This window comes from Anopheles stephensi, chromosome X, assembly GCF_013141755.1.
Source record: "Anopheles stephensi strain Indian chromosome X, UCI_ANSTEP_V1.0, whole genome shotgun sequence".
NCBI classification, from domain to species: domain Eukaryota; kingdom Metazoa; phylum Arthropoda; class Insecta; order Diptera; family Culicidae; genus Anopheles; species Anopheles stephensi.
Window position 1 is genome coordinate 3608537 of NC_050201.1, and position 24149 is coordinate 3632685.

Genomic DNA, 24149 nt, shown 5'->3' on the forward strand with positions numbered 1-24149 from the left:
GGCTGGTACTAAAGAAACTGAGCAGTTTGGTGGTGCAGAAATTCTGAATGAGCGTAATGTGTCTAGGACCACCAGGAAGGTGCTCGTCTGCGACACGATCGATCACCTGATCTTATCTGGATGCAGCCTTGGTTGGAGGATTAAAGTCCTGAGCTGAGTTTCTTGGAAAAGGACTGGCGACCTGGCCAATACGCTGATGCCATAGACTTCGTTAGTTGAAGGTTCCGCTGTATAACAGAAGCTAACTGAAGGATGTAGCAAGTTGTCTAGCAAGTTGTCAGAAATTCTGAATGAGCGTAATGTGTCTAGGACCACCAGGAAGGTGCTCGTCAGCGACCCGATCGATCACCTGATCTTATCTGGATGCAGCCTTGGTTGGAGGATTAAAGTCCTGAGCTGAGTTTCTTGGAAAAGGACTGGCGATCTGGCCAACCTGTAATAGACATTCTCAACCCTTAGACCTTTAGGTGGGAGAGGAGCTCTGTTACCTCGATATCATCGTATAACTATGCGTATTATGTGGGCTCCACAAGCTCCTGTGATCCAGAAGACTCACACAGTGATTCGTCCGGTAGTTCTCTAGGGGCTCGAGTCTTTGGTCGGGTAGGATGTCGGGAAGGATACGATGGTTGGAGCACTCATGTCCACCAGGAAGGTGCTCGTCAGCGATCCGACTGATTACCTGATCTAATCTGGAGTCTAATCTGTCGAAGATTGATTGACCTTACCAACGTCCAAAAGACGTTCTCAACCCTGAGCAGGTCAAGTCATAGAAATAGGATGCCTTCAAAGTTTGGACATCACCAGGATCCTCATTCTAAATTTCAGGAGGACAGTCCGCTCCATCAAGGAAACCATCGCACTTTTGGACGATCCCGATTCTAGCCCAACCAGCTAACGAATCCTTTCCCGCCTGTCTACCAATACTCCTCTCGACGTACTAGACAATGCCGGGTTCGTGGCGGATCAAGGTCTTTAGAGGCCCCGAGCGGTCACTCCTTCCGTTCCATGGTTGATCCTTCACTTCTTTTACTTTGGCTCTACAACCTCTAAAGGCGTTTTGGCCTGCCATTTCTAGCTTTCTGTGACTTGATTCTACCCCTAGCCCCTAGTCAAATTACTCAGTCTGGATGGGATTTGAATCCCGGTCCCGCTATGTGAAGACCGGCGGCCACCCAACCTATCAAACTCATCCGTTCGTTCCGCATCAGCAAACCTAAACGGAGACATTTAAGATATATTCACAATTTATCTGCCAAGAACCGATTTTGGGTTCCTTAATTAAAACTCTATCAAAAAATTAAATTAAACCAGAAAAAAAATCTCTTCCCCATCCGAAATCCGACAGGACTCCTCGGGCTGTGGATAAAACAAACAATCAAGAACAAAACCAGTAATGCACAAGGCCAGGATCTGTTGAAAAGGCAGCTCCCTAAGCAAACCCCTCGCTCGAACCCCGGAGGGTGTGACCAAAGCTGCCGACCGACCGACCGACTGGCTGGCTGGCGGGGCCGTTTGAACGACTGCGCAGTGAGGCGAGCACGGTTGTTAGAGCGGTACCACTGCATCTCCCTCGTCGGCGCATGATTTCCCATTCTGCCCGCTTAATCAAATCCATCGCCCGGTTTAATATGGCGCAGTCAGCCATATTTCTTTTTTGTTGTTTGCTTCATCCAATTCGATTTCAATGCGTGAAGTATGAATGCGTTGTGCCGCGAAAGCCGACCCTCGCGATGTTTGATAAGATTTTTGAGTTTTGATTTGTCAAAATTTCAAAAAGTAACGGCGGCACATTGGGCGGATCACGTGCAGACAGATTTAATTTAAATTTAATTTTTTTTAACCCCGTATCATGGGACATTCGTTTAACAGTTTAATAAGAATATCTTAGATTCTATAGATACGTAGACGTAGAAGTTTTTTTTTGGAGAAGAACTCTTCTTTGGAGAAGCACTATATCTCTTGATCGCTTCATACCCCGAGGTAACACTAGACAACGTAATGAGCTCTTTCGGAGTTCTCAGCCAAGTTTACAAGCTTAGCTCAGAGTGTGGTCCAAGGATCTCACAAAAGGCCTGGCTCCAGGAATGTTGACTTCTTTTCTACTAGCGAGAGTCATGGCCGATACTTGTCGATAGTCAATCCAGAGCTCTGAAATACGCTGATGACATAGACTTCGTTAGTTGAAGGTTCCGCTGTATAGCAGAAGCTAACTGAAGGATGTAGCAAGTTGTCTAGCCGAGTCATCCAAAATTTGAGCTGCCTTAGGCGAAAGACTGTCTTTGGTCTGGTGGTCTGGATGGTGATCGCCCCAACAATATGACTTTCGTGCGCTCATACTACAGCTTGATGAAGCTTCATAGAAGGTAGAAATATCTGTAGTCTCAGTAATAAACTTACGACTCTGAAACGTGCACTCTGTTAAAAAAGCTGAGAAATTCCTCTTAACCTCATTCAAGTAGAAGATTTGCCTGGGAGCGCTATTGTACTGGCCGGTGAGCTCACTCACTCAAAGTTCCAATAAGTTGGACATGTCTTGAGAATGACACCGGACGACTCAATCCCCGGAAGGTTGTTAGAAGCCAGAGACTCATAAATTGAGATGAAGTGTTGCGTCCACCTCGTTGTGGCTGTCAGCATAGGGGACCAGGAAGAACTACCGGACGAGCGGGAGCTGAGTGACATTCACCCAGTGTAACTTCCGAGCCATCACAGTCCTGAATCAAGCCTACAAGATCCTGTCCCGCATACGCTTCTGCAGACTTGCGCCCCTTGCTACAGATTTCGTCGGAAGCTATCAAGCTGGATTTGTTGGACCTTCACTCTACGGCCGATCCTCCAGAACTAGTCCCGAGAACATCAGAGCGCCTGGTTAGGGCACGAGATGAAGATGCTGGACTCATGCCCTACCAGGAGTCTCGACACGATGCGTAGAGGAGATATGACAGCGAGCTCGTTAGCTCGATCAAGTGGAGTCAGACCTGGGGGTGATCGGATGTTGCCGAACCGTGTTTCCTGGAAAGGGATTGAACATCAGGTAATGTCTTTTAGACGGGCTTCATAGGAGCAGGCTAAGAAAGAAGAAGAATATGTTGCGTCCACCGGCAGGACCAGGATCGGGAGGGTCGGGATTTCATGAGTCGGGAGTCAGCCGGCCTGTGAACCGACGAAGGACTTCAGACCGACATTCCAAACATCATCTTCCCTACTTGAGGACATCTCCTCATCACCTGCAATAGTTTTCTGTTGGATTCCGGGCAATTCTGGAATCGGCGGAATCGAGAAAGCCGATCGGCTGGCCAACGAAGGTCCGAGACTCCGTCCAGCCGAAACGAACTCTTCAGAAAACTTCGCTCTATCAAGCACAACACTGCACTCTGGGATGATCCAGCCGATTCCAGCCACATCCAACGAGTCCTTTCCCTGACACACTCCTCCACTTTGCAGCTTCTGTGGCGTCGACATTACCGTCCGCCACATCCATTACCACCTGCCAACTTGATACCGCCCTAGCCATCATACTACATCACCCGACCAGCAACAGCAGATCCGATTTTACGCAGGGAGATGGGCTTGTCTATCTTCTTTTCAATCTGGTGCTGGAGAGAGCCATCCGTGACTCGGAGGTGGAAACTTCGGGGATCATCTTCTATAAGTCGATCCAGATCCTGGCATCCGCTGATGACGTAGGCACCATTGATTTGAGGTACTCCTATGTAGCGGAAGCTTACACCAAAGGATGAAGCGAGCGACAATAAACCTCGGGTTGGAGATTAACGAGGCACCACCAACACTGATTTACGCAGGGGAAATGGACAGATATGTAATAGCACCTTCGAAGTCCTCCAAAATTTCACTAAATAGATAGGTATAGGTATAGGTAGGGTGGTGGGTCTAAAGACAGCTGTCCAACTCTAAAGGACTCTGTCCAAAACGCATACGAGTCGCATTCGAGAGGAAGATGCTCAGCATGATTTTTGGCTACAATGATGAGTTCTGTGAGCTCCTCGAGAAGACACGCCAGTCGGCCGGTGGGATGGTCACGTCATGATTATGACACCGGACGACCAAGCCTGTTGTCCTTTAAGTCCTTTAAGTGCCGTCCACACGGACAGAGGAGGCTTGGTAGGTCCAAACTGAGATGGAGTGATTGGGCCTTTGGCGCGTCCTGGTAATGGATTGGCAGACGAAGGCGCTGCACCGTGACCGTAGTATCGAGGGCTGTTGCAGCCGGCCAAGACCGCGAATCCGGATAAGTAAATAAGTAACCTGTACCGAGAGATATAAATTCATAGCGCATATCCCATATCCGGAAAAAAAACTCCGTACAAAATAAGAACACCGCAATTTAAGTTTTCCATTTTATTTTCGCTTTTATTTACGGACGTGCCGCACCAAGAGAGCCGCTACATTGGTACATAATAAGCCGCTGGTAAAAATAATCCATCTCTGGCACTACAATATGGCAGGCCTTGCAGCATTGTATATGAATCGCTCTATAAATTCTCTAATCCAAGCGCTTAATCTAGCTTTTCCTGTTTGACGGGGTGGAATATTTGGAATCGGATTTGGTATCATGTTCAATTCCCCTAACCTAAAACATCAACAAGGAACGAGACAGCGTTGTACAATATGCGTCTGACAGATACTGCCAGCAATTATATAGCAACCTTTGGCCATAACAGATAAGTGATCAAACAAACATATTAAAAAAATATATATATGAAAAAAACAAAAAAGGAACTGTTGTGCCTAATAAATATCTCATAACCTCAATTTAGAACTGCTGAAAATATTTGGAAAACTTTGTACGGCGATAACGCAAGTATGAAGTACAAAAATCTTATCCTTAAGTATTAGTCCTCCTCCTTCCTACTGAGATGCATTGTGAAGCGCATGGCGCTTAAATGAAAATTGCCGTCGGTTGCGGGCATGGATATGTAGTTATCGGGACGTTAGCGTCCGGTTGATAGAAACCGACGTTCGGATCAGCAACGGTAAACGGTACCGGCTGTAGAACGTATTGCGGATACTCCGGCGCGAACTGTACCATGGGCACCGGGTCGAAGTACACCGGCGTCATAGCTGGCAGCTCCTGGAACTGTGGCTGGGCCGGATATTGCTCAACCGCCATCATAGGTGGAACCTGGGGCAGCTCCTGGAACTGTGGCTGGGCCGGATATTGCTCAACCGGCATCATAGGTTGGGGCATCTCCTGGAACTGTGCCTGGACCGGATATTGCTCAACCGACATCATAGGGGGAACCTGGGGCAGCTCCTGGAACTGTGGCTGGGCCGGATATTGCTCAACCGGCATCATAGGTTGGGGCAGCCCCTGGAACTGTGCCTGGACCGGATATTGCTCAACCGCCATCATAGGTTGGGGCAGCCCCTGGAACTGTGGCTGGGCTGGATATTGCTCAACCGGCATCATAGGGGGAACCTGGGGCAGCTCCTGGAACTGTGCCTGGGCCGGATATTGCTCAACCGGCATCATAGGTGGAACCTGGGGCAGCTCCTGGAACTGTGGCTGGGCCGGATATTGCTCAACCGGCATCATAGGTTGGGGCATCTCCTGGAACTGTGCCTGGACCGGATATTGCTCAACCGACATCATAGGGGGAACCTGGGGCAGCTCCTGGAACTGTGGCTGGGTCGGATATTGCTCAACCGGCATCATAGGTGGAACCTGGGGCAGCTCCTGGAACTGTGGCTGGGCCGGATATTGCTCAACCGCCATCATAGGTTGGGACATCTCCTGGAACTGTGCCTGGACCGGATATTGCTCAACCGACATCATAGGGGGAACCTGGGGCAGCCCCTGGAACTGTGGCTGGACCGGATATTGCTCAACCGCCATCATAGGTTGGGGCAGCCCCTGGAACTGTGGCTGGACCGGATATTGTTCCCCTGGAGAGAAAGTAGACGCGGTTTCAGCCGGCGATGTCATGGTTGGTACGTACGGAATTAAGTTCTGCTCCGGGTTGCCGGGTACGTCCGGCTGTGCAACTGCTGCCTCGTTGCAAAAAAATTCCGGATTCTGAGGAAGGGTAAGCACATCGAGCGGCTCAACGCTCACATTCGAGGTAACGTTCGTTGTTTCACCAGGCGGCATTTGTTCGGCCGGTTCAGCTGCTGCATATTCATCCACGCCGAAGATCAGATGCTTAGCTTCCGGGCACTGAATCAGCGCATCAAGACCCTCCGAGAACAGAACCTGCAGCAGATCGGCAGCCTTACTCATTTCTCGCTCATGGTCGGAAATTTCCTGTTTCGCTGAATCCGCAGAATCTAAAACAGAGAAGAGACAGAGAAACAGATAAAGTGCCTTCCGGCGGAAGAGCAAAGGTCTGGTAGGTATTGTAAGGCGAGAACGAACCATCGCCTGCAAGCCGTTGCTGCTGCTCTTCCCCCACGTCAAACAATACTTCGCGCACCAGTTCCGCATCCATCAGCTTGAGGATATCTCGCTTGAGATCGCGCATCAGGGCCGCTTCGTAACGTGACGGTATTGGTTCTTGCAGATACTGCTTACAATGCCGGTAGCAATCGATCACTGTGTCAAACTCACACGCACGCATAAATGGATAGTGTTCGCGGAACAGGCAGCCGTGCCGAAGGGGGGGCAGCACATCGACGGAAAGCTGCTCACTGCTGCCGACAGCTTCTGCGTAAGGATCCACCAATACTGGGAAATGTTGTGGTTTATGATCGAACTCTCCCCCCCAACCGCCACTCTCCTCCACCGCCATTACATACTGACGCTCGACCATCACAGCACCGAAAGTGTAATGAAGCGAGCGTGAGAGTACGAATGGTTTGATACGGGACGGATCGGCCCAACTGGCCGGATGCTTCCAGGCTGGCCGCAATGGTTTTTGCTCGTCGTCCATCTCCTTAGTAGCCGCCTTGAAACGTTCTATCCCAGCCTCAGTCGCGCACACACACGCACACACACACACACACCACCAACTCGACAAGGGATGCTTTTCGCTGGAACCCAAACACTTCGGACCGCTGGGGCGCGCACGTTCAAACACGTTCTGGAGCTCTCGAAACAAAACAAAACAATAAAAGATGGTGCCGAGGCTTTGACCCAAAACTCAGATTGAACCCTCTCTTCGCGGGGGGTATTTTAGCTGTTTTAGCACACCAGCTCGAAACACGTCTCAGTGCAGACGAAATCAGATCCGGCGGTTTAATCAGGAACGCAGCTTGGTTTACTTTTTCTAAATCACCATTCCAAGAATGTCGATACTCGATCGTGCACACCGTCAGCGTGTCTGGTTCCGTCGAAGCTGTAACACTCTTTGATGCGCGTTCGCACAAAGCATGAATGAACGGCTTTGGCTAACGCACTCACACAGACGCCGCGCAGAACACAGAGGTGTGCAACCCGCCATTCCCCACGCACGGCGGTGTGGGTACCCAGGTGACAGAATCGTACCCAAATTGATGGAGACTCGAATAGGACCGTTTCTTCTGCTAGGTATATATAAACAACGCAAAACTATTTGTGCAGTACAGTATGGTCGAGATTCAAGATACAGGTTCAAATCCCATCCCGAACCGACTGTTCAACTACGTGGTATCGTTAAGTCTAGTAAGCCAGAAATTGGCAGGCATCACCTTAAGTGGTTGTTAGTTAGGTTATTAGACCAAGAAGAGATAGAGAGTATCAATTTGCGTTTGCGTTAAAAATTTACCAAATATTGCGTACATTGCGTAACGATAAAACAAAACTCTACAATATTTCGCAATTGATCTTTTTGCTACTTACCCAAAGCAGTAACCCTGAGGGGTATCTTTTTCAGAATTTTTAGAATTTCAGAATTGCTATTTAATATGATTTATTTATTTTTCATTCTGTATTTACTTACTTACTTACTTATCAGGCGCTACAACCGCTTTGCGGTCTTGGCCTGCTGCAACAATCCTCGATACCGCAGCTTCGTCCGTCGCGACAGGTATTTAGAGTGGAGAAGTTTCCGTCAGTATTTAGTTTAGTATCATTTACATTTTTTTTCACTTTGAAGGCTCCAGTTTCAACTAAATTTTCCACAATATAAAACAAACCCGATTCTTTAAATCAATACATCAATTTTAGCTTTTTTATTACGTTTACCGCCAACAGTATCATTCTATAATTATTTTTGCTATCGGTTTTGTGATTTATTATTTTATTATTTTTTAAATTGTCTACGATTCACGGTTTAACAATGTTTGCCTTAATTACTAAGGAAGGAGGAGATAACTTGGGAGATAGGATATAAAACAGGGAGATTAAGAAGAATTGAGGAACCAGGAACGGAAAGGCGAGAAGGGGGTGATTGTAGTCAGAAAAATTGTGTACACTATTCAATGCAGTACATGCTCGTAGCCAGGGATCGTTCTGGCCATAAACAGAAAGGTGGCAGGGGATAAAGGTAGTAGGTCTATCACGAAAACGTCGGGAAGGAACATAAAGGAGTAAGCAAGATTGAAGCGATGGAGCGTTTAATTCGGAAAAAGGACATCGTTTTTAAATAATGGTTGAATTTATCCTTATATTTTTATTTCAAAATACCTGTTGAAAAAAAACAAAAACGCGGTAAGATGGATAGCATTTTGTGCTAGTATATTGGGACATACTTTGAAGCTTAAGCCTTAATTTTAAATACAAAAATTCTATATTTGTGCTATAGATATAGAATTTTTGTAAAATTTTAAATACAAAAAATGGGTTTTGGGGCGATCCGGTGGTCGAGGCGATAGCGGTGCCAGTCTTCACACGGTGGGACCGGGAATCAAATGACTATTCAGCTACGGGTAAAATCAAGTCACAGAAAGCCCGAAATGGCAGGCCAAGACTTGTGGAGATTGTAGTGCCAAGGAAGAAGGCAGAAAATTTGGCTGGTGTCGCTAGACTCCATCGTGCCGTTAGTATTTTTTGTTTCTTCTTCTTCCTGGGCACTACAACCTCGAGAGGTCTCGGCCTTCCATTTCTGGCTTTCTGTGACTTAATTTTACCCGTAGCAAAGTAGTTATCCCTCCGTACGGGGAGGCGGTCTAGATGGGATTTGACGGTCTTTTTATTTGCCGGTCTTGCCTGCCGTATGAAGGCCAACGGACCGCCCCATCACCGGACGCAAACAGCAAACCACGAAATATTATGTGCTCGATAGTTCATATCAGTCGGATGTAGATTTGTTTTTCCTTTTCCAAGAAATGAATGAGGTGTGCAAAACTGAAACCCCCCTATAAAGGAACGATTCGGTGTTCTATGCCCCTGGCGAGGTATGATCGATCCTGGGTCACCTACACACTCGCACACACGAGCCACCGACATCGTTACGACGAAGAACGGTGGAACGAATGTAACCCGAGGGGAAGGGGGGGGGGAAGGGACACATACGCGTGCGCCAAACACTCACTGCGTTACAAAAGTTGCGCGTTTTTTTTTTTTTGTCGTTTAGTTTTGGTGGCTTACGGCTTGCTCTGTCTCGCTATTGCTGGGCGCTAGTGTTGACAAGCAACATTTGTGTTTCGTTTCGCTTCTTGTTTTGTTTGCCTTCGATGTGTGCTTTGCACACGCTTGTGCGGATCGCGTACCCCGATTGGTGGAATGTGCTTGTATTCTTCGTTGGCTGCCAATGCATTCCTAACCATAGACAGTGGCGTGCCTTTAATTCACATTCACAAACATTTTAAATTACTCCATGTGGATGGTGTTTATGCTGCTATAGGTTTAGCGCAGTTAGAAGGAACATTGGGATGGGTTCCAAACATTAAGCCTGACAAAGATCTTGGAATGAGGTTCGAAACTTTGACCAACATAATCCCTGAACGCGAACCTCACGAAACCTGATGTTCGGTTCCGTTCTAGATTTTTTCTTCGGAGCTTTCCCACCACTAGACTATACAATGCCGACCATCAAAAGCTACGGCGACCAATAAAAAGCTTTGCTCTGCTGTCTCGCTCTGTTGACGCTTTTTTTTTTTTGTTTGTTTGTTTACTCTACTTCACCATCTCCGGCCAATGAACTGACAGTGCTGCGGCCTATTGTGAGGTGCGCAAGAGGCACGAAAAAAAAAATAAATGGGGAGGAGCGTTGATGACGTAGTGATTGGATTGGTGCGCTATTATAGCATCGGAATCAATTTTGGGCAATGCGTTTACCCTGAAAACCCCCTCGTCAGGAATTCTAGCCTCGCTCGATCAAACTCGCTCAATGTACCTTCGCATGAAAAACCTCCAAGGTTAGGGGCCAAATTAAAAAGGGATGATTTTACAACCCCCGTACGCTTATGCTTTCACGTAAATCGTTGGACGAACCTTTCTGACCCGTCTGCAGCGAGTCCACGGCTGGGTTGCCAATATCCGTCGATTTTAATGTTCTAGCTAACGGCTATAAGAGCGGCCACCACAGCAGCGAATGACCTAGCTACAAAGGGTTCAAGAAACGAACGATAAGAGAAGGAAAATCCGCCGGCCGTTCGATCCACGGACCACCGGCATGACCATGACTCATCGGGCATCACACGACCGAGACGAGCCTCGGAATGAGCGGAGCAAAAATTTAATTGCGACATTTTTACGACTTACGGCCGGCGAGCTGTAGCATTGTTATGCAGAGCAGCTGCAGCGAGAGATGCATCGCAATTATCTGGTCCGTGGTCGGCTGGGTGCAGTTTTACGACTTTTCGGGAGCATTGGGCTCAAGAACCGGTTTTTACTGCAGGCAGCGAGCTTCGAGTGATGCTGGTGCTGATCAGTGTTCGGGAAAAGCGGGATCTAAGCGAGCGAACCAGAATTGAACTCATTTTGACCCTAGACCTCTTGAATCTTCCACAGCAAGCTATAAATCGTAAATCGCTGGTAGATTCTGCACTTATGCTAAGGTGGAGGGAAAATAGGCACTGTGAAAGCATCCGAGGGAGTGATGGGTTTGCTGTGGCGCTCTTGAAGTTAGAACCAAGCAGCCTTCCAGGTATGCCTACCACCGATGAATAAGCAGAATATGGGAGGGTGAAGAATTACCTGAGGAGTGGAAAGGGGGCAAAGTTGGAGTTTGAAAACCGTGAATTCGCGGTCCCGATGCACCGCAACCAGTTTATTAATGTAGGGGTTGTGCAGGGCACCATACGGCGATAAAACCCTTCCGGGTGGGTCTTAGCGCCTTGATTCGCAGGGCTTGAATTCCGAATGCCGTAAAAATGCTTCGTTTAACGTCGTCGCTTTGCCTCTGATTCTAAGGGCCCATACTAGGCCCCCAATTCGAAGCCTCTGCTACAAGGCCACCTGCACGAGGTACCCAATGAGGTTAAGCCCAAGGCGACGGCCTACACCGACCCCCGAATTTACAACCAGGCTAATGAAGTACTACAAAGCTCGCTCCTGATCGCTAGCTTTTCATGGAACTCAAGAAACGTAGTCAAGCTCCCCGAACAGAATCCGGCCGGGGAACGAGCTTTGTTTTCGTTGCTTGACAGCGCGCAATACAAAACGTAAACAAACCGTTTCGGTTTCCAGAACCGGATGCGCAGCATCCAATTCGGTTCAGTTTTTGCAGAATATTGTATGAATCGGAGGGCATCTTCGTCCGTTGACCTTCGCTGGATTTATACGCACGAAAATGTTAAATTAAGCAAATTGATCAAAGGCACATCTCACCTCTAAGCACCCTGGATGAGAAATGTCACGGAACAAGCAATCTCCGTGTTTTAAACAATGTTTCTTAAAAACTCCCTAAAATTATTGGGAACTCTTTGATTCCTTAAATAATGGGAGATATAGAAAATCGATAAATGGCCTTGTTGTTCATTTTTTCGATTTACAATGCCGGTTTATTTTTCGTCATTTCGTCCGTTTGACATTTGATGTGGTAGCCCAAGGTGTATGCATATGACGTGTGATGATATAATGTTCGAACACAAATCTTTTTTTGTTAAATTTGAGGTGCAGTTTTTTTCTAAAACTTTGAAGAAGAGGTCAAAAAACAAATTAAAGGTTTATATAATTAATTTAAAGCTTTTTGAGCTACTAAATGTAGCGATCACAACTGAACATGATCATGTAAACAGCTATGCGCACTGGACAGCTGTCCAAAACTGTCACTACGAACTGTCAGGCTGTGGCCGTCACTCGGAGGGAAAAAGAAGCAGAAGACGATCCGCTGTCCAATCTCGTGCTGGTTGAAAATTCACTTTGAAAGGTAAGCCATCGGAACGACTCCACCGTAACCATTACATAATAATACGATCGAATTTGCTTTTGTTTTCCGACCATTATCGTTTCCTGTTTCCCGGTACCCGGTACACAGCCGATAGCTTCGATTCGCACGCTCGACCCCAACCCAAAAGCAGCAGCAAAATGTCGGATCCGGTGGCGCGTCCAATGAAGTTCCCGTACACCTTCTCGGCGAAGGTGGCACAGTTCCCGATCCAGCACTACTTCAAGAACCAGTGGATCTGGCGCTATTACTTCATCGCGTTCGGCGTATCCATTCCGCTGTTCTACAAAATCCACAAGCTCGGTAAGTTGCGCGAGCTCGGTGGCGCTCCATTTTACTTACGTATGCTCTCTCCCCCACTCTGCTTCCCATGCTTATCCCATGCAACCATGCAGCCAACTCGCCGGCCAACCAAGCGAAATGGGCTGAATCGAAGAGGAAGGAGCACGAGGAACACCATTAGGCCGGATAAGGGATTGATTCGTCAGCATTCAAGCCTTCCTACAACTAGGTCAAAAGTCAGGTCCATTCTACAATCAACAACAAGAGCATCGGATCGGATCCGGTTCCTGCTGGAACTGGCCGCCTGTGGATGTGTACCGGTGTCTGTGCGAGTGTGACCATCTTTCCGAGATGGTGTGAAGTGTTTTATCACACGCCCACCCCACATCCAGCTAGATTGGACAGTAATAAAGTCTTGCTAAACTAAATGCGTTGTTTGGTAGTATTCCGTCTTCAGTTCCGACCGGGGCTAAAGTTGATCAGCCTAGCTGTTGTCTGCACAATACAAACGATTGCCTAGAAATGAGTGTTCCCAGTGGCGAGGGATTCGAGCTGGAGGCCCACCATGAACTCTTTTTTTGGCTCTTAAACCTCAAACAGACCGATTCGGACGGGATTCTATAGCCGGTCCTGGAACAACCATAACAAAACCTTTAACAGTACCTATTGGTGTTATGCTTTCCAGATAAAACCCTAATTTAAAACCTTAAAGAAAATGTACAAGGTCACTATCTACTATATCGCCGTTTGAGTTTCATACTGTTTTCTCATTTTATTTCTTTTAAAACCTAGACGTACATTTCTACAAGCACAAAAAAATACGTATCCTTTTAAAGAGTTTCTTTACACCCACACACTACAAACGAACAACACACAGAACCCGGCGTACACACACACACACACATCATGGATCCTCTTAAAAGCAAATCCTTTCTGTACAATTGATTTGTTTTGGGCAGCGTTCGCTGTTCGTGCCCTTGATGATGCCGTTTCGGGGAGGAATGAGTTGCCCTATTACAGCATTATGTGTGTGTGTGTGTCTTAATACATAAACTAATTCAAGGTCGTCGTGTGTGTGTGTGTGTTTCTTCTGAATTAAAATGAGGCAGTAAAGTAAAAGATTCTCAATAATCGGGCGCGTCCCGACCGACAGGACCAAGCCATGCTAAAATTTGGAGGGAGTTTAACTGTGTGTGTGGGTGTGCCTGTTGTTTCAATGTTGTAGCATTTAAAAAGTAAAACGCTTATCGTATCGATGAGTTAAAAACAAAATTAAGATTTCATTAAGGACTAACGCGCGGTTTTCAAACTTGCTCCTGTGTAGTAGGAGCCAGCCAGCCGAGAAGAAGATGCTTCCTCTGTGTTGTATGATTGAGTTGATTCACCCTGTGCCAGGAACAGGCCACGCACACATCGGCTCTCTTTTGTTTTTGCTATGTTGCGTGACAGAGGGAGAAAGCCTTATCGTTTCTAAAATTCTGAATTTTTTTTTAATAAAAACTTGGTTAAAAATGCTCCAGTGTAATACTTACACACTCTCACCCCAGTGGAAACTCGTGCACCACTGCTCGTGTTTGCTATTTGCCGTGCCCACCACTACCAACGCCGTTGACGGGTTTGGATGGCGGATTGCCGGCGTTTGGGGGTGTGCCGGAGGATCGCTGCATATCACTGGGCTGGAACGGCAGTGTCAACTCTTTGCACCGTCGCACCACATACTGTTCCAGGTCGCGGCCAATTCTGCAATACAAACCAACGCATTCGTAACCGACCATCGAGCCAACAACACGGGAGATCCGGGCCACTTACCGATAAACGTCCGTCTCGTCCGTGTTGTAGAGATCACAGTTCCGGAACACCAGCTGCACGTCGGCCAGCATCTGCTCGTTAATCTTGTAGTCGCCCATGTTTAGCTTGGACTTGATTCGGGCAAAGTCCATCGGGTGTTTGATCACCGCGTAATAGTCCGGCACCTCCTTCGCCGACACGGGCCGATTGAATGGCCACGAGTTCGGGTGCTTCAGGATGTCATCGATCAGCGTGTAGAGTGCGACCGAGTTGAGCGGCAGATCGTCCCCGGTGCGGCGCGAACGCCGGGCAGCAGCGGCCGCACCCTGCTTCCGGAAGCGCGACGACCCCACCGACAGCTCCTCCTCGTCCTCCTCGTCGCCCTCATCCTCGTACAGCGAGTGCCGCCGTTGGCCCTTGGTCGTGCGGGCACTGATGCGTGGCTTCCTGGACGCCGGCTCTTCATCACTCCCGGCCGCTGCTGCTGCCGGCGATACGCTTCCCTTTCCCTTCACCGTCCCCCCACCATTCGTGAGACCGGTCCGGCGTGGCCGTTTGCTGGCGCTGGTGGCCGCCGGTTCTTGGGCGGTGGTGGTGTGTGTCCGCTTGCGCTTGTTCGTGGTCGCTGTTGTGTTGGTGCGCTGCTGTTTGCCGCTCGCCGCACGCTTATGTGACGCTCCGTTGGCAAAGATGAGGCCGCGTCGCTTTCTGCGCTCACCGTACGCCTCACCGCTGTCACCCGTTGCTTCCTCATCGTCTTCGGGCTCATCCTCATCGTCGTACCGGAGGGTGGCACCGTTCGTGGCTACTGCCGCCGCACTGCGGCTGCTCCGACCGGCCTTCACCACTACAAAGCCCGGGGCTTTGGTTTGGGATTTGGATTTCGACTTAGCGGCCGATGATTGTGGCTTCCGTTTTCGCGTGCCATACTCCTCACCGCTACCCTCATCCTCCTCCTCGTCGTCTTCCTCCTCTTCCTCATCCTCCTCGTCGTCCTCGTCCTCTTCCTCCTCCTCGTCTTCCTCCCCACTTCCGGGTGCGCGCGAAAGCGAACCGTCCCGCCGCTTGTCTTCCACCTCATCCCCTTCCCGCTCCATCTCTTCATCCTCCTCCTCGTCCTGTTCCTGCACTTCCTCCACCTCCACCACCTCCTCCTCCTCCTCCTGCTCCTCCTCCTCCTCTTCCACCTCCTCCTGCTTCACCTCGTCATCCTCCTCCTCTTCCTCTTCGTCCCATTTGAATATTTTCTTCTTGGTGGCCGCTCGCTTGACTTTGAAATTTTCCGGCCGGCACCGCATACAGTACCAGTCGCCGGCCGGCACCTCCTTCAGCTTCGGCTTCATGCAGTACGTGTGGCAGGCCCGGTTACACTCGTCGCACAGCAACGTGAGCCCGGGATCGCCCTTCCGCCGGCAAATCATGCAGCAGATCCGTTCCGCCGACCGTGACCAATGGATCGCATCGTACAGCACGTTGTAGTGGAGGAACAGCTGGGCGAAGCTGGTCGACTGCATCAGCGACACCTCCCACTGGACCAGATTCTTCAGCCCCTGGTACTGCTTGGCCAGCGTGACCGTCCGGTCCTTGTGCTCCTTCTTCGGCCCGAACGGATGGCGCAGAAACTTCTGATCGATGCACTGAGCCACCTGCAGCAGGGCGCGTGCGAACGCATGTATCCGCTGCCGCAACGTGTCCGATTCGTGCAGCGGGAAAGCCATCTCCTCGGTGTCGAGCGTTTCGTCCAGCAGCGAGACGGTGGTGTCCGGTAGGCAGTGACCCGGATGCGACGTATCTAACACCGACTGCGGCGGCGTGTCACCGTGGCCCGAATCGTTGTCGTTCGCATTTTCCCGCTCATCCTGCTCGTCCTCCTCGCTCGGCTTGCACTCGGGTTTGGTTCCGTCCTGGTCCTGCTTTTCCTCCTGCTGCTTGGCAAGCCGCTTCGGGCCCCACTGCAGTGGCTTATCCGTCTGGGGGTCGAACGTGCGTGCCTCCAGCGCGTTACGCCACGCGTCCCGATCCCGCACCCGCATCACGCCCAAATACCCGACCGTAATCTTCGCCTCCAGCTCGAGCAGATTCTCCACAAACACCGCTTCGAGTATTTCGTTCGGATCCGTACCCGGTTCGCAGCTAAAGTTGGGCGCATCGTACCGCTTCTGGTTGCGGCTAACGATGTCGGCCAACACGGCCGCCCGATCGCACGCCTCGACCGACAGCTTGTCGGTGGGACACTTTTCGATGTGCGTCAGTATCAGATCGCGCTCGCACTCGAGCGTTTCCCGGAGCTGTTTTTCCCGGGCGCCACGTACGTTTAGGCTGCGGATCAGCGCGTCCAGCTCTTCGGCGGACGCGTAATAGCCCCAGCAGACGGTTTGCGGGTGTTTTTCCGTGTGTACCAGACAATCGTCCGGCTGGGCAGTGCACATGTAAAGCTGATCCGGATTGGACTGCCACGGTGGTGTCGTTCGCCGTTCCTCGGAGTTTGGCCGCGAGGGCGTAGTGGACGGGTTCGCATTTTTGGCCGCCTGTTCCAGCCGTTCGATGCGGTCCAGCTCGGCACTGCCCAGTGTAAGTAGCTGCTCGTACACCTCCTCCACCCGTGCGCCCGTTTCTTCCCCACCGTGCGCATCCGCCTGCTCGATCGCTTTCACATCGAGCAGACCAGCGACCCCATCCGAACCGGCACACCGCATGATGGCTTTGGTGATGTACTTCTTGCGCTGCTCGGCCGCACACTGCGCCAGCCCGGGAATGTTCGGTGTGGGATGGTCCAGGCAGCTGCCCGCGTACGTCCGATCGTGCTCCACGAACAGCCCGGGCAGCGACTCGAACAGCCAATAGTTGCGGAAGCATCGATCCGACCCGAGATAGATCTGGTAGTCGAAGAAATCTTCCTTCAGTCGTTCCGATTCCGCCTGCAGCACCTTCAGCTGGCGCTGTGCCTCCACCTCGAACCGGTTACACTGCTCGTCGAGCCGCTCCTGCAGCTTCCTGCGATGCTCTTCGCGAGTCGCCGCATCACCACCCTCGAATGCGGCCAGCTCGCGCTTCATGTCTTCGCGGGCCTGATTTTTCTGCGTGCCCGTCTTGGTGATCAGCCGGCGCTGCGCGTACCGGTTCGTTTGGTAGCTGTACCGTGCCGTGCGGGCCCGTTCGACACGTTCCTCGACCAACTCCCGCACCCCACTGTACGTGAGCAGCTGGTGTATGAGACAGCACAGGATCTGTATGATGTCGGCGAGCGGCAGCTGATAGACGGAGTGTGAATTGAGCGCCCGCAGTATGTGCGGAAAGTCCCGCACCAACCGTAAGCCCGGATCGTCCGCGCTGCTGTAGCCGCCCCGATTGTAGTACCGATGTTTGGCCGCCTTTTCCTCCACGACCGCACCGGACGCAAGGAAATGCAGCCGCAGCAGCTCGGACACCGTCATCGAATCGATCGGCATTTCGCTCAGCTTGGTGCTGTAGTGCGTCTCGCACCAGAGCATCGTATCGCGGGCCCGCACCTGGTCCGGCACCGTTTGCCGCTTGAGGGCGAGATTCTCGATCCGGTCATACCCGACGTCCACCTCGTTCTCCTCCTCCAGCTGCTGGGTAAAGATCGCGCTCAGCAGCACCTGAAAGATGTCGCTCAGCGGTCCATTCACCTCGCGCAAAATGAGCGCACGCTCGAGCAGATGCATCGTCAGCCCGCCGGAAAATTTGCTCCGTATGGCGAGCAGGTCCGAGAACGAGTTGAGAAACTCCAGGATGAACACAAAGTTGCCAAAGTGTTTCGGCGTGATCAGTGGGCGCACCGCACGCACCGGTGGCATCGGACGCTGATCGATCAGCTCCTGGTCTTCCAGCACGGAATTATACTTCTTCACCGCAAGCGTTACCTGCTGCAGCAGCAGAGCTTTCTCCTCCTCGAGCCGCTTCTTGACCAACGCTTCCCGCTCCTGCCTTAGCTTCTGCAGTGCCATTTCTTCCGTGAGCTTTTTCATATCCACCGTCGACGGTTTGGACGTTTTTTCCACGAACTTATCAATGCTTTGCTGTTTGCCCGTGCCGCCCGTGCTGGACTTTTGCTTCACCGTCTTACCGCCCGGACCGGCCGCCTTATCCCCACTTTTTGTGGATTGCTGCTTTTTAGACTTTTTCGATTTTTCATCGCCCTCCGGCTGATGATGCTGCTTCTCGCCGTCTACCGGTGCCGTTTTGTCGGCCTTCTTCTTGGCCGGTTTGCTTGCCCCGCCAACCTCACTGCGCTCGGCAACCTGCTTTAGGCGCTTCGATTGTTCGAAGTTCGGTGCCTGGCCCATAAATACCTGCTCGGCGGTCCAACCCTCGCCTGTTACGTACTTGGCCAGCGAGTCCGCCTTGATGCGTAGCTGGCCACCGGGCCCTGCCTCGACGTGCTGCTTCAGAAAGAGTTTGCACTTATCGCGCGTTAGCGAGCTGCGGTCACGCTTCGCATGGCCGCCCGTTACATTCCACACTTTCGGAAGCATATTGTCGTCGGCTACCACCCGGTACATGATCGTAGCGCTGGCACCAGGAGAGCTGCAAATTGTTAAGGTATTACTTATAAACATTCACCATACAACTACCGTTTTATTCTTACTTGTCGACCACCACGTGCGAGATGACCGCACGGCGAAATGTTTTGCGCGTCAAATCCATCGCATCGACCGTTTCGCCCTGGAACAGACGATCCTTCACGAACCCGTACACGTCCTCGTGCATCTCATTGATGGACGTGCGCTGGGTGTGCGATGCCACCAGCAGGAACGGTCCCTTCACCGCGGCGGGAAACGTTTTCAGCAGCTTCCGGGCGGCCTTTTCCGATTCGAGCGCCTCGGAGTAGGTTAGGTTCGGCCGCCCGGTCATCGCACAGCTCCACACCATCGACGATATGAGCATGACGCGATGAAAGTAGTCCCTGTCGAAAAAAAAAAAGGGTGGTGGGGGTTAAACCAATTTACTAACTTTCAATACCGCTTAGAATATTGCGAATTAGTGAAGGGTGATGATTCGCCACTCAGAAGAAGCGAGCTGAGTGTGGTTATCCACCAACACCAACATCATCTGGCATTGAATTCGTAAAGTTGTCGGGAAGCGAATCTCCCTCCCTTTTTCGAGGCCGTCGATTATCGGAGAGAGAATGCTGAGCATCCGAATGCATTCCTTTTAACGGCGAACACAAACACTTCCAATCCAGCCAGGGTAATTAGGCTACTGCATCTTCTTCTTCTTCTTCTTCTTCTTCTAGCTGTTGGGCCTTACAATCGTTGTTTCGTGCTGTGGCTTTATGATGGCTTTATTTTCCCTCCAATGGGCCCTGTCTAGGCTTGGGTATGGGGAGATTGTCTCCTGCGTATGCGATGGGTGGGGAACGATGATACTTACTCATAATTGCTGAATATTTCTCCGGTCGGTTGGCAGAACAGCACCTCCTCGCTATCGCGAAGCCGCTCGCCCGTGGACGTCTTCTGCAGCACCTGCCGCCTGAGCAGCGGCATCGTTGAGTCGGTGGCTGTTTGATTGGTGGGCTGTTGGCTATTCGCTTCCGGTGTACGTCCGTGCCGGAGGACGCGACGGTCTGTGCCAACTTCGTCCTCCGTGCAAGCACCGCACCGTTTTCACTGTCTCACTGTTGGAGGCTGACTTCCTGCTACCACACTAATGCACGGCAACGCAAGCGACGCCGGCGGATGATACCACATGAGTGTTCTCGTTGCGGTGTGCATAAAGACACGCTACGGTACCGGGTGTCCGTTTTCGCTTCCGCAAACTGCACAAAACACGGTACCGATTTTTGGGGGGGGAGGTGAAAAGGCGATGAAAATGGTGTCGCCCTAGCGATGGCGTCGCAACTGAACAAAACGATATACGGAAATCCACTGCCGAGCAACCGTGAGCGCGAATCCCAAGCTTGTGCTGCTTTCTATGACACAACGCTACGCCTGAAATGACAGCCCACCCAGCATTATGCTGAAAAACGCTCCCCTTCCCAGGCACACCTCAAGCCACCTTTGATCAACGAGCAACGCGAATGCGAAAACCACGGTGGGATGACAGAACGCCAGGGTTGCTTTTCCGAGCAGTGAGCTTAAATGGTTTGGAGTAAATTTTCCCATTTCCTTCCCGTTTCTCTAAAAACTTGGGCAACGGCAGGATCTGAAAAGGTGAACAAAAAACTATTTTTTTTTATTTAGCATCGGTTATGCTATCCATTAACTCTTGTTTCGTGTGAAGAATATTTTGATTTTCGCAAAACTTAAAGAAGAGCTAACCCTGCACACTGACATATGCTGCTGTTTACAGCATGTATGTGCTGAGCTTCGCTGGAAAAATAAATGCGCGTGCTTTTGTGTGTACGCATGTGTGTGTATGCAACGGTGAAGTTTTGCATATTATGCTGAATCAGCATTGCTTGCTTCACAACGGAAAATGGCGCGAAAGCACACTGTGTCATAGAACGGACAGCGGTTGTGCTGATTAAAATAGGCCACAAAAATCATTTTCATAATGCCATACCATACCTGCAGAATTATGTAGTAATAAATACAATTTTGTTATAGCAATTTTGTACCGAAATAATTAAACTCGGTGGAATGTGAAACAATTTTAAAATTTTCATTCGACACTGGTCGCTTCATTCGTAAGCACCGTTTACACGTTTCCGTGTGCTTCTTCCGAGTCCGATATTCAGCAAGGCTATTTGCGCAAGTAAGATTTAGCTGTTAATAAAATTCAAATTCTAAATTCAAATAAGCGATTCAATTCAAAATTCGCGAAACTTTTGTTAATCGTGTGGCCTAAAAGTTATATTTGCATGTGTTTATTAATCCCAATCCAGCCAGCTAAGAAATGCACTATGGGAAGTAATTTTAAGCTCAAAGGCAATTTTTAAGTAAATTTTGAAAATAACGGATCTTGATTATGGGTTTTGTTTTAAAATAATTTCCATGTACTTTTCAAATGAAACAAAACAAAAAATAGAAAAAAAACTCTTTTTCTTAATAATTGTTGACCTTGAAATGAAGTAAAGTTACAGTATGTGGCAATATTTCCATCGGCCCATGCATATTTGCTATTGGTCCCCCGTTTCGGTGAACACTGTCAAACACGATCTGACGTAAATTTACCAGCTAAAATTATTCAACAAAAACAACGCACTTTCCCTGCTAGTAGTTTTTCTCCTTTAGTTATCTAGTTCATCGTGCTGCGGGAAATAGGAAAACATTTCACAGCGCGTAGCAAAAGCAGCAACATCGCAACGACTGGTGGCGCATTAGGTTTGTGAGGTAAGTTTTTGTAAACATTGCGCAAGCCGAGCGAATCATTATCATCGCTTCATCGCCACCTTATCCACTATCCGTCTCTTTAGCATGTTGACCGACGAACCGGAGGTTCGGCCGACCGACCAACCCGCCGCTGGCAATGATCCGGCCGCCGAAACACCAGCTGCCGTACCCGCCAGCGATCGTCAGCTTGCCACAGCGACCCCACCAGAGGACCCCGAGGAACGGTACTGCTGGGTGTGTTTCGCCACCGAGGAGGATGACAAGTTTGCACCGTGGGTGCAGCCGTGCAATTGTCGCGGCGCGACCAAATGGGTGCACCAGTCGTGTCTGAAGCGCTGGATCGACGAAAAGCAGAAGGGAAACCCGTACAAAAGCATCAGCTGCCCGCAGTGTCAGACCCGGTACATCATCATCCTGCCGTCCATGGGAAGCTTCGCGTTTCTGCTCGAGCGGCTCGACATTATCGCGAAGCAGCTGAGCCCGGGGATGGCCGCGGGTGCGATCGTCTGCTCCATCTACTGGTCCGCGATAACGTTCGGTGCGGTGACGGTGCTGCAAACGACCGGCTTCGAACGGGGCCTGTCCATGATGGAGCAGGCGGAACCGATCGCACTGCTGCTGTGTCTGCCCACCATCCCGGTCGCGCTGGTGATTGGCCGAATGTTCCGCTGGGAGGATATTGTGCTGCGCTTCCTGCAAAACCGCCAATTCGACATAAGGAAATATCCCGTCATTTCGCTAATGCTGCCCGTTTCGTAAGTTGGCAAACACGTTTCGGCGAGTTGGAAAGGTGATTTTGGTGTGATTCTCTTCCATTATTTACAGCAACGAACCCAGCCCCAACTATCCAGAAGCTTACCCGAGTAGCACGATCAGCACATCCGAGCCAATGTCGGTGACGCGCATCTTCTGCGGTGCCTTGCTGCTACCCACCGTGTCAACAATAGTCGGGAAAATATTTTTCAAATCGGTGAAAAACGATCTGCACCGCACACTGATGGGTGGTTTTGCGTTCGTGGTGGTGAAGGGTATGCTAAAGATTTACTTCCACCAGAAGAAACATAATCGTGCCAAACAGCGCCAGATACTGGACTACACACCGGAGAACGTGCGCAAATACTGGACGCGGAGCCAGCCGGCCGAAGCGAACGACCGTCCCGGACAGCAGCAGCAGGTCCAGGGACAAGCAATGGTGCAGCAGCAACCGGCCATGGAAGAGGAACGTGTAGTGAATGGTGCAGGATAGCAGCAGCAGCACCCGGGCAGCGTGTGATATTTTGTATGAAGCAGGGGTTCGAACTTAATGCTACCGTTTTGTTTTTTCGTTATCATTTCACATTAAACTAACTGGAAATTACTCTTACCGTGCAAACAGTAATAAACCTTTCCTTTTATTTCGTTACATAAAAAATAGAGTGCTCCTTTATCCGCTTACAAGCTACTGATATGTGCTTTTTCAATACTTTCTTGTCTTGCTATGCAAGCAGCAAACTTAACAGTTAGGTACGCCCCCCGTGAAAACCCTCGGACGGCTTTGTGTGCTTAAACTGAAAACGGAAATGTGTTTTTGTTCTAGTTTTGATCAGGCACGATGCAAGATTCAGCCGCACTATCGCATCCTGGGAATGGTACGTATTGCTCATCGTTATTACCTTCCGGTACGCAGGCACAATATTGTTCCGAGCCCCGTCCGGCCCCGTCGGCCTCAGCCGACGTCACAACCTTTCTTGGTCGACCGATCCACGATCGTTCTTGCCCTGTGCCGCTGCGATTCGTGCACCATACACGGGTGCCCATCTCAAGCTTCCACTCAACGTTGCAAGAAGGATACTGTCGCTCGTTGTCCTTGCTATCGTTTGCCTTTGCCGCGCGGTCCAGCACGTGCTGATAGTAGGCCGTGGGTTGGCCGGCCGAGTCAAAGTATCGTCCTATCAGCTTACCCACGTACCGGTACGTTTTATCGTAAAACTCCTTCCAGGTGATGAGCTGCTGTAGTTCCGTTTCCTTTAGCGACGAAACATCGCTCAGCTCGGAGGAGTATTCGTCGAACTCTCCGGTCACGAAGGATCGTGTTGCATCGTGACCTGGGGAAGGCAAAGGTACGCATTAGGATCATGCACGGTGGTGCGCGATGAAGCTAGCAGCAGCTTACCAACGAACATATGATAGGACTGTCCTGGTCCGTAGTGTTTCAAGCCCGCCGTGACATCGTATACGTGCCCTAAAATGACCAAATACAACAGGTCCCTCTCCTTGCCGTTGAACTTCGATAGCTCCGTCTCGGTAAACAGCAGTTCTCCCAGTTCCAGCTGTGCCTTTCCGGGGTCGGTAATGGAAAAGACGCTCTCGAGGATTTGTTTTCGTTTAGAGGCTAATATATAAAATAACAAAATGCCCAACGCCACTACGACGGTGTGTCGCAGGTAAGCACCCACGTTAAAACCCATCACGATCGGGGTAAGATATTATTGCTTTTCGGTCGTTATCGTGATGCAAGTTTCGAGACACATTTTGTTTATATTTGCCAACGTCGTGAGCTGTCATCGGGCGTGACAGGAACAGTTACTGGAAG

General features: G+C 50.2%; 5 protein-coding genes across 5 annotated transcripts; 2 read left to right on the forward strand and 3 right to left on the reverse strand.

Annotated features, from left to right (window-relative positions):
- Window positions 1–2659: 2659 nt before the first annotated feature.
- LOC118504594 (protein PELPK1-like) lies at window positions 2660–6637 on the reverse strand. Its single transcript, XM_036039258.1, has 2 exons — window positions 6380–6637; window positions 2660–6291 (listed from the first exon to the last, which is right to left on the reverse strand). The coding sequence occupies exons 1-2, from the start codon at window positions 6579–6581 to the stop codon at window positions 4904–4906; spliced, it is 1590 nt and encodes a 529-aa protein (XP_035895151.1). The 5' UTR covers window positions 6582–6637; the 3' UTR covers window positions 2660–4903.
- Window positions 6638–12087: 5450 nt separating this feature from the next.
- LOC118504805 lies at window positions 12088–12922 on the forward strand. Its single transcript, XM_036039800.1, has 3 exons — window positions 12088–12194; window positions 12303–12515; window positions 12608–12922. The coding sequence occupies exons 2-3, from the start codon at window positions 12353–12355 to the stop codon at window positions 12673–12675; spliced, it is 231 nt and encodes a 76-aa protein (XP_035895693.1). The 5' UTR covers window positions 12088–12194; window positions 12303–12352; the 3' UTR covers window positions 12676–12922.
- A 305-nt stretch (window positions 12923–13227) lies between these two features.
- On the reverse strand, window positions 13228–20323 carry LOC118504710 (bromodomain adjacent to zinc finger domain protein 1A). Its single transcript, XM_036039546.1, has 5 exons — window positions 19677–20323; window positions 18892–19209; window positions 14304–18830; window positions 14027–14234; window positions 13228–13972 (listed from the first exon to the last, which is right to left on the reverse strand). The coding sequence occupies exons 1-4, from the start codon at window positions 19787–19789 to the stop codon at window positions 14072–14074; spliced, it is 5121 nt and encodes a 1706-aa protein (XP_035895439.1). The 5' UTR covers window positions 19790–20323; the 3' UTR covers window positions 13228–13972; window positions 14027–14071.
- Window positions 20324–21328: 1005 nt separating this feature from the next.
- LOC118504788 (E3 ubiquitin-protein ligase MARCHF5) lies at window positions 21329–22988 on the forward strand. The gene is made up of 3 exons (XM_036039758.1): window positions 21329–21577; window positions 21661–22332; window positions 22403–22988. Exons 2-3 carry the CDS (start codon window positions 21662–21664, stop codon window positions 22821–22823), a joined length of 1092 nt encoding a protein of 363 aa, XP_035895651.1. The 5' UTR covers window positions 21329–21577; window position 21661; the 3' UTR covers window positions 22824–22988.
- Window positions 22932–24133, reverse strand: LOC118504793 (neuferricin homolog). The gene is made up of 2 exons (XM_036039772.1): window positions 23730–24133; window positions 22932–23661 (listed from the first exon to the last, which is right to left on the reverse strand). Exons 1-2 carry the CDS (start codon window positions 24022–24024, stop codon window positions 23150–23152), a joined length of 807 nt encoding a protein of 268 aa, XP_035895665.1. The 5' UTR covers window positions 24025–24133; the 3' UTR covers window positions 22932–23149.
- Window positions 24134–24149: the final 16 nt, after the last annotated feature.

What these genes read in the sequence shown, in the direction of transcription:
- LOC118504788 (XM_036039758.1), top strand. Translation starts at nt 21,662, where the DNA reads ATGTTGACCGACGAACCGGAGGTTCGGCCGACCGACCAACCCGCCGCT. An exon ending in TCGCTAATGCTGCCCGTTTC is followed by an intron (nt 22,333 to 22,402) that starts GTAAGTTGGCAA and finishes CATTATTTACAG; the next exon opens with CAACGAACCCAGCCCCAACT.
- LOC118504710 (XM_036039546.1), bottom strand. Translation starts at nt 19,789, where the DNA reads ATGCCGCTGCTCAGGCGGCAGGTGCTGCAGAAGACGTCCACGGGCGAG. An exon ending in TCGCACGTGGTGGTCGACAA is followed by an intron (nt 18,831 to 18,891) that starts GTAAGAATAAAA and finishes AACAATTTGCAG; the next exon opens with CTCTCCTGGTGCCAGCGCTA. An exon ending in GACGAGACGGACGTTTATCG is followed by an intron (nt 14,235 to 14,303) that starts GTAAGTGGCCCG and finishes TTTGTATTGCAG; the next exon opens with AATTGGCCGCGACCTGGAAC.
- LOC118504594 (XM_036039258.1), bottom strand. Translation starts at nt 6,581, where the DNA reads ATGCGTGCGTGTGAGTTTGACACAGTGATCGATTGCTACCGGCATTGT. An exon ending in GCAACGGCTTGCAGGCGATG is followed by an intron (nt 6,292 to 6,379) that starts GTTCGTTCTCGC and finishes TCTCTGTTTTAG; the next exon opens with ATTCTGCGGATTCAGCGAAA.
- LOC118504805 (XM_036039800.1), top strand. Translation starts at nt 12,353, where the DNA reads ATGTCGGATCCGGTGGCGCGTCCAATGAAGTTCCCGTACACCTTCTCG. An exon ending in CTACAAAATCCACAAGCTCG is followed by an intron (nt 12,516 to 12,607) that starts GTAAGTTGCGCG and finishes GCAACCATGCAG; the next exon opens with CCAACTCGCCGGCCAACCAA.
- LOC118504793 (XM_036039772.1), bottom strand. Translation starts at nt 24,024, where the DNA reads ATGGGTTTTAACGTGGGTGCTTACCTGCGACACACCGTCGTAGTGGCG. An exon ending in GTCCTATCATATGTTCGTTG is followed by an intron (nt 23,662 to 23,729) that starts GTAAGCTGCTGC and finishes TGCCTTCCCCAG; the next exon opens with GTCACGATGCAACACGATCC.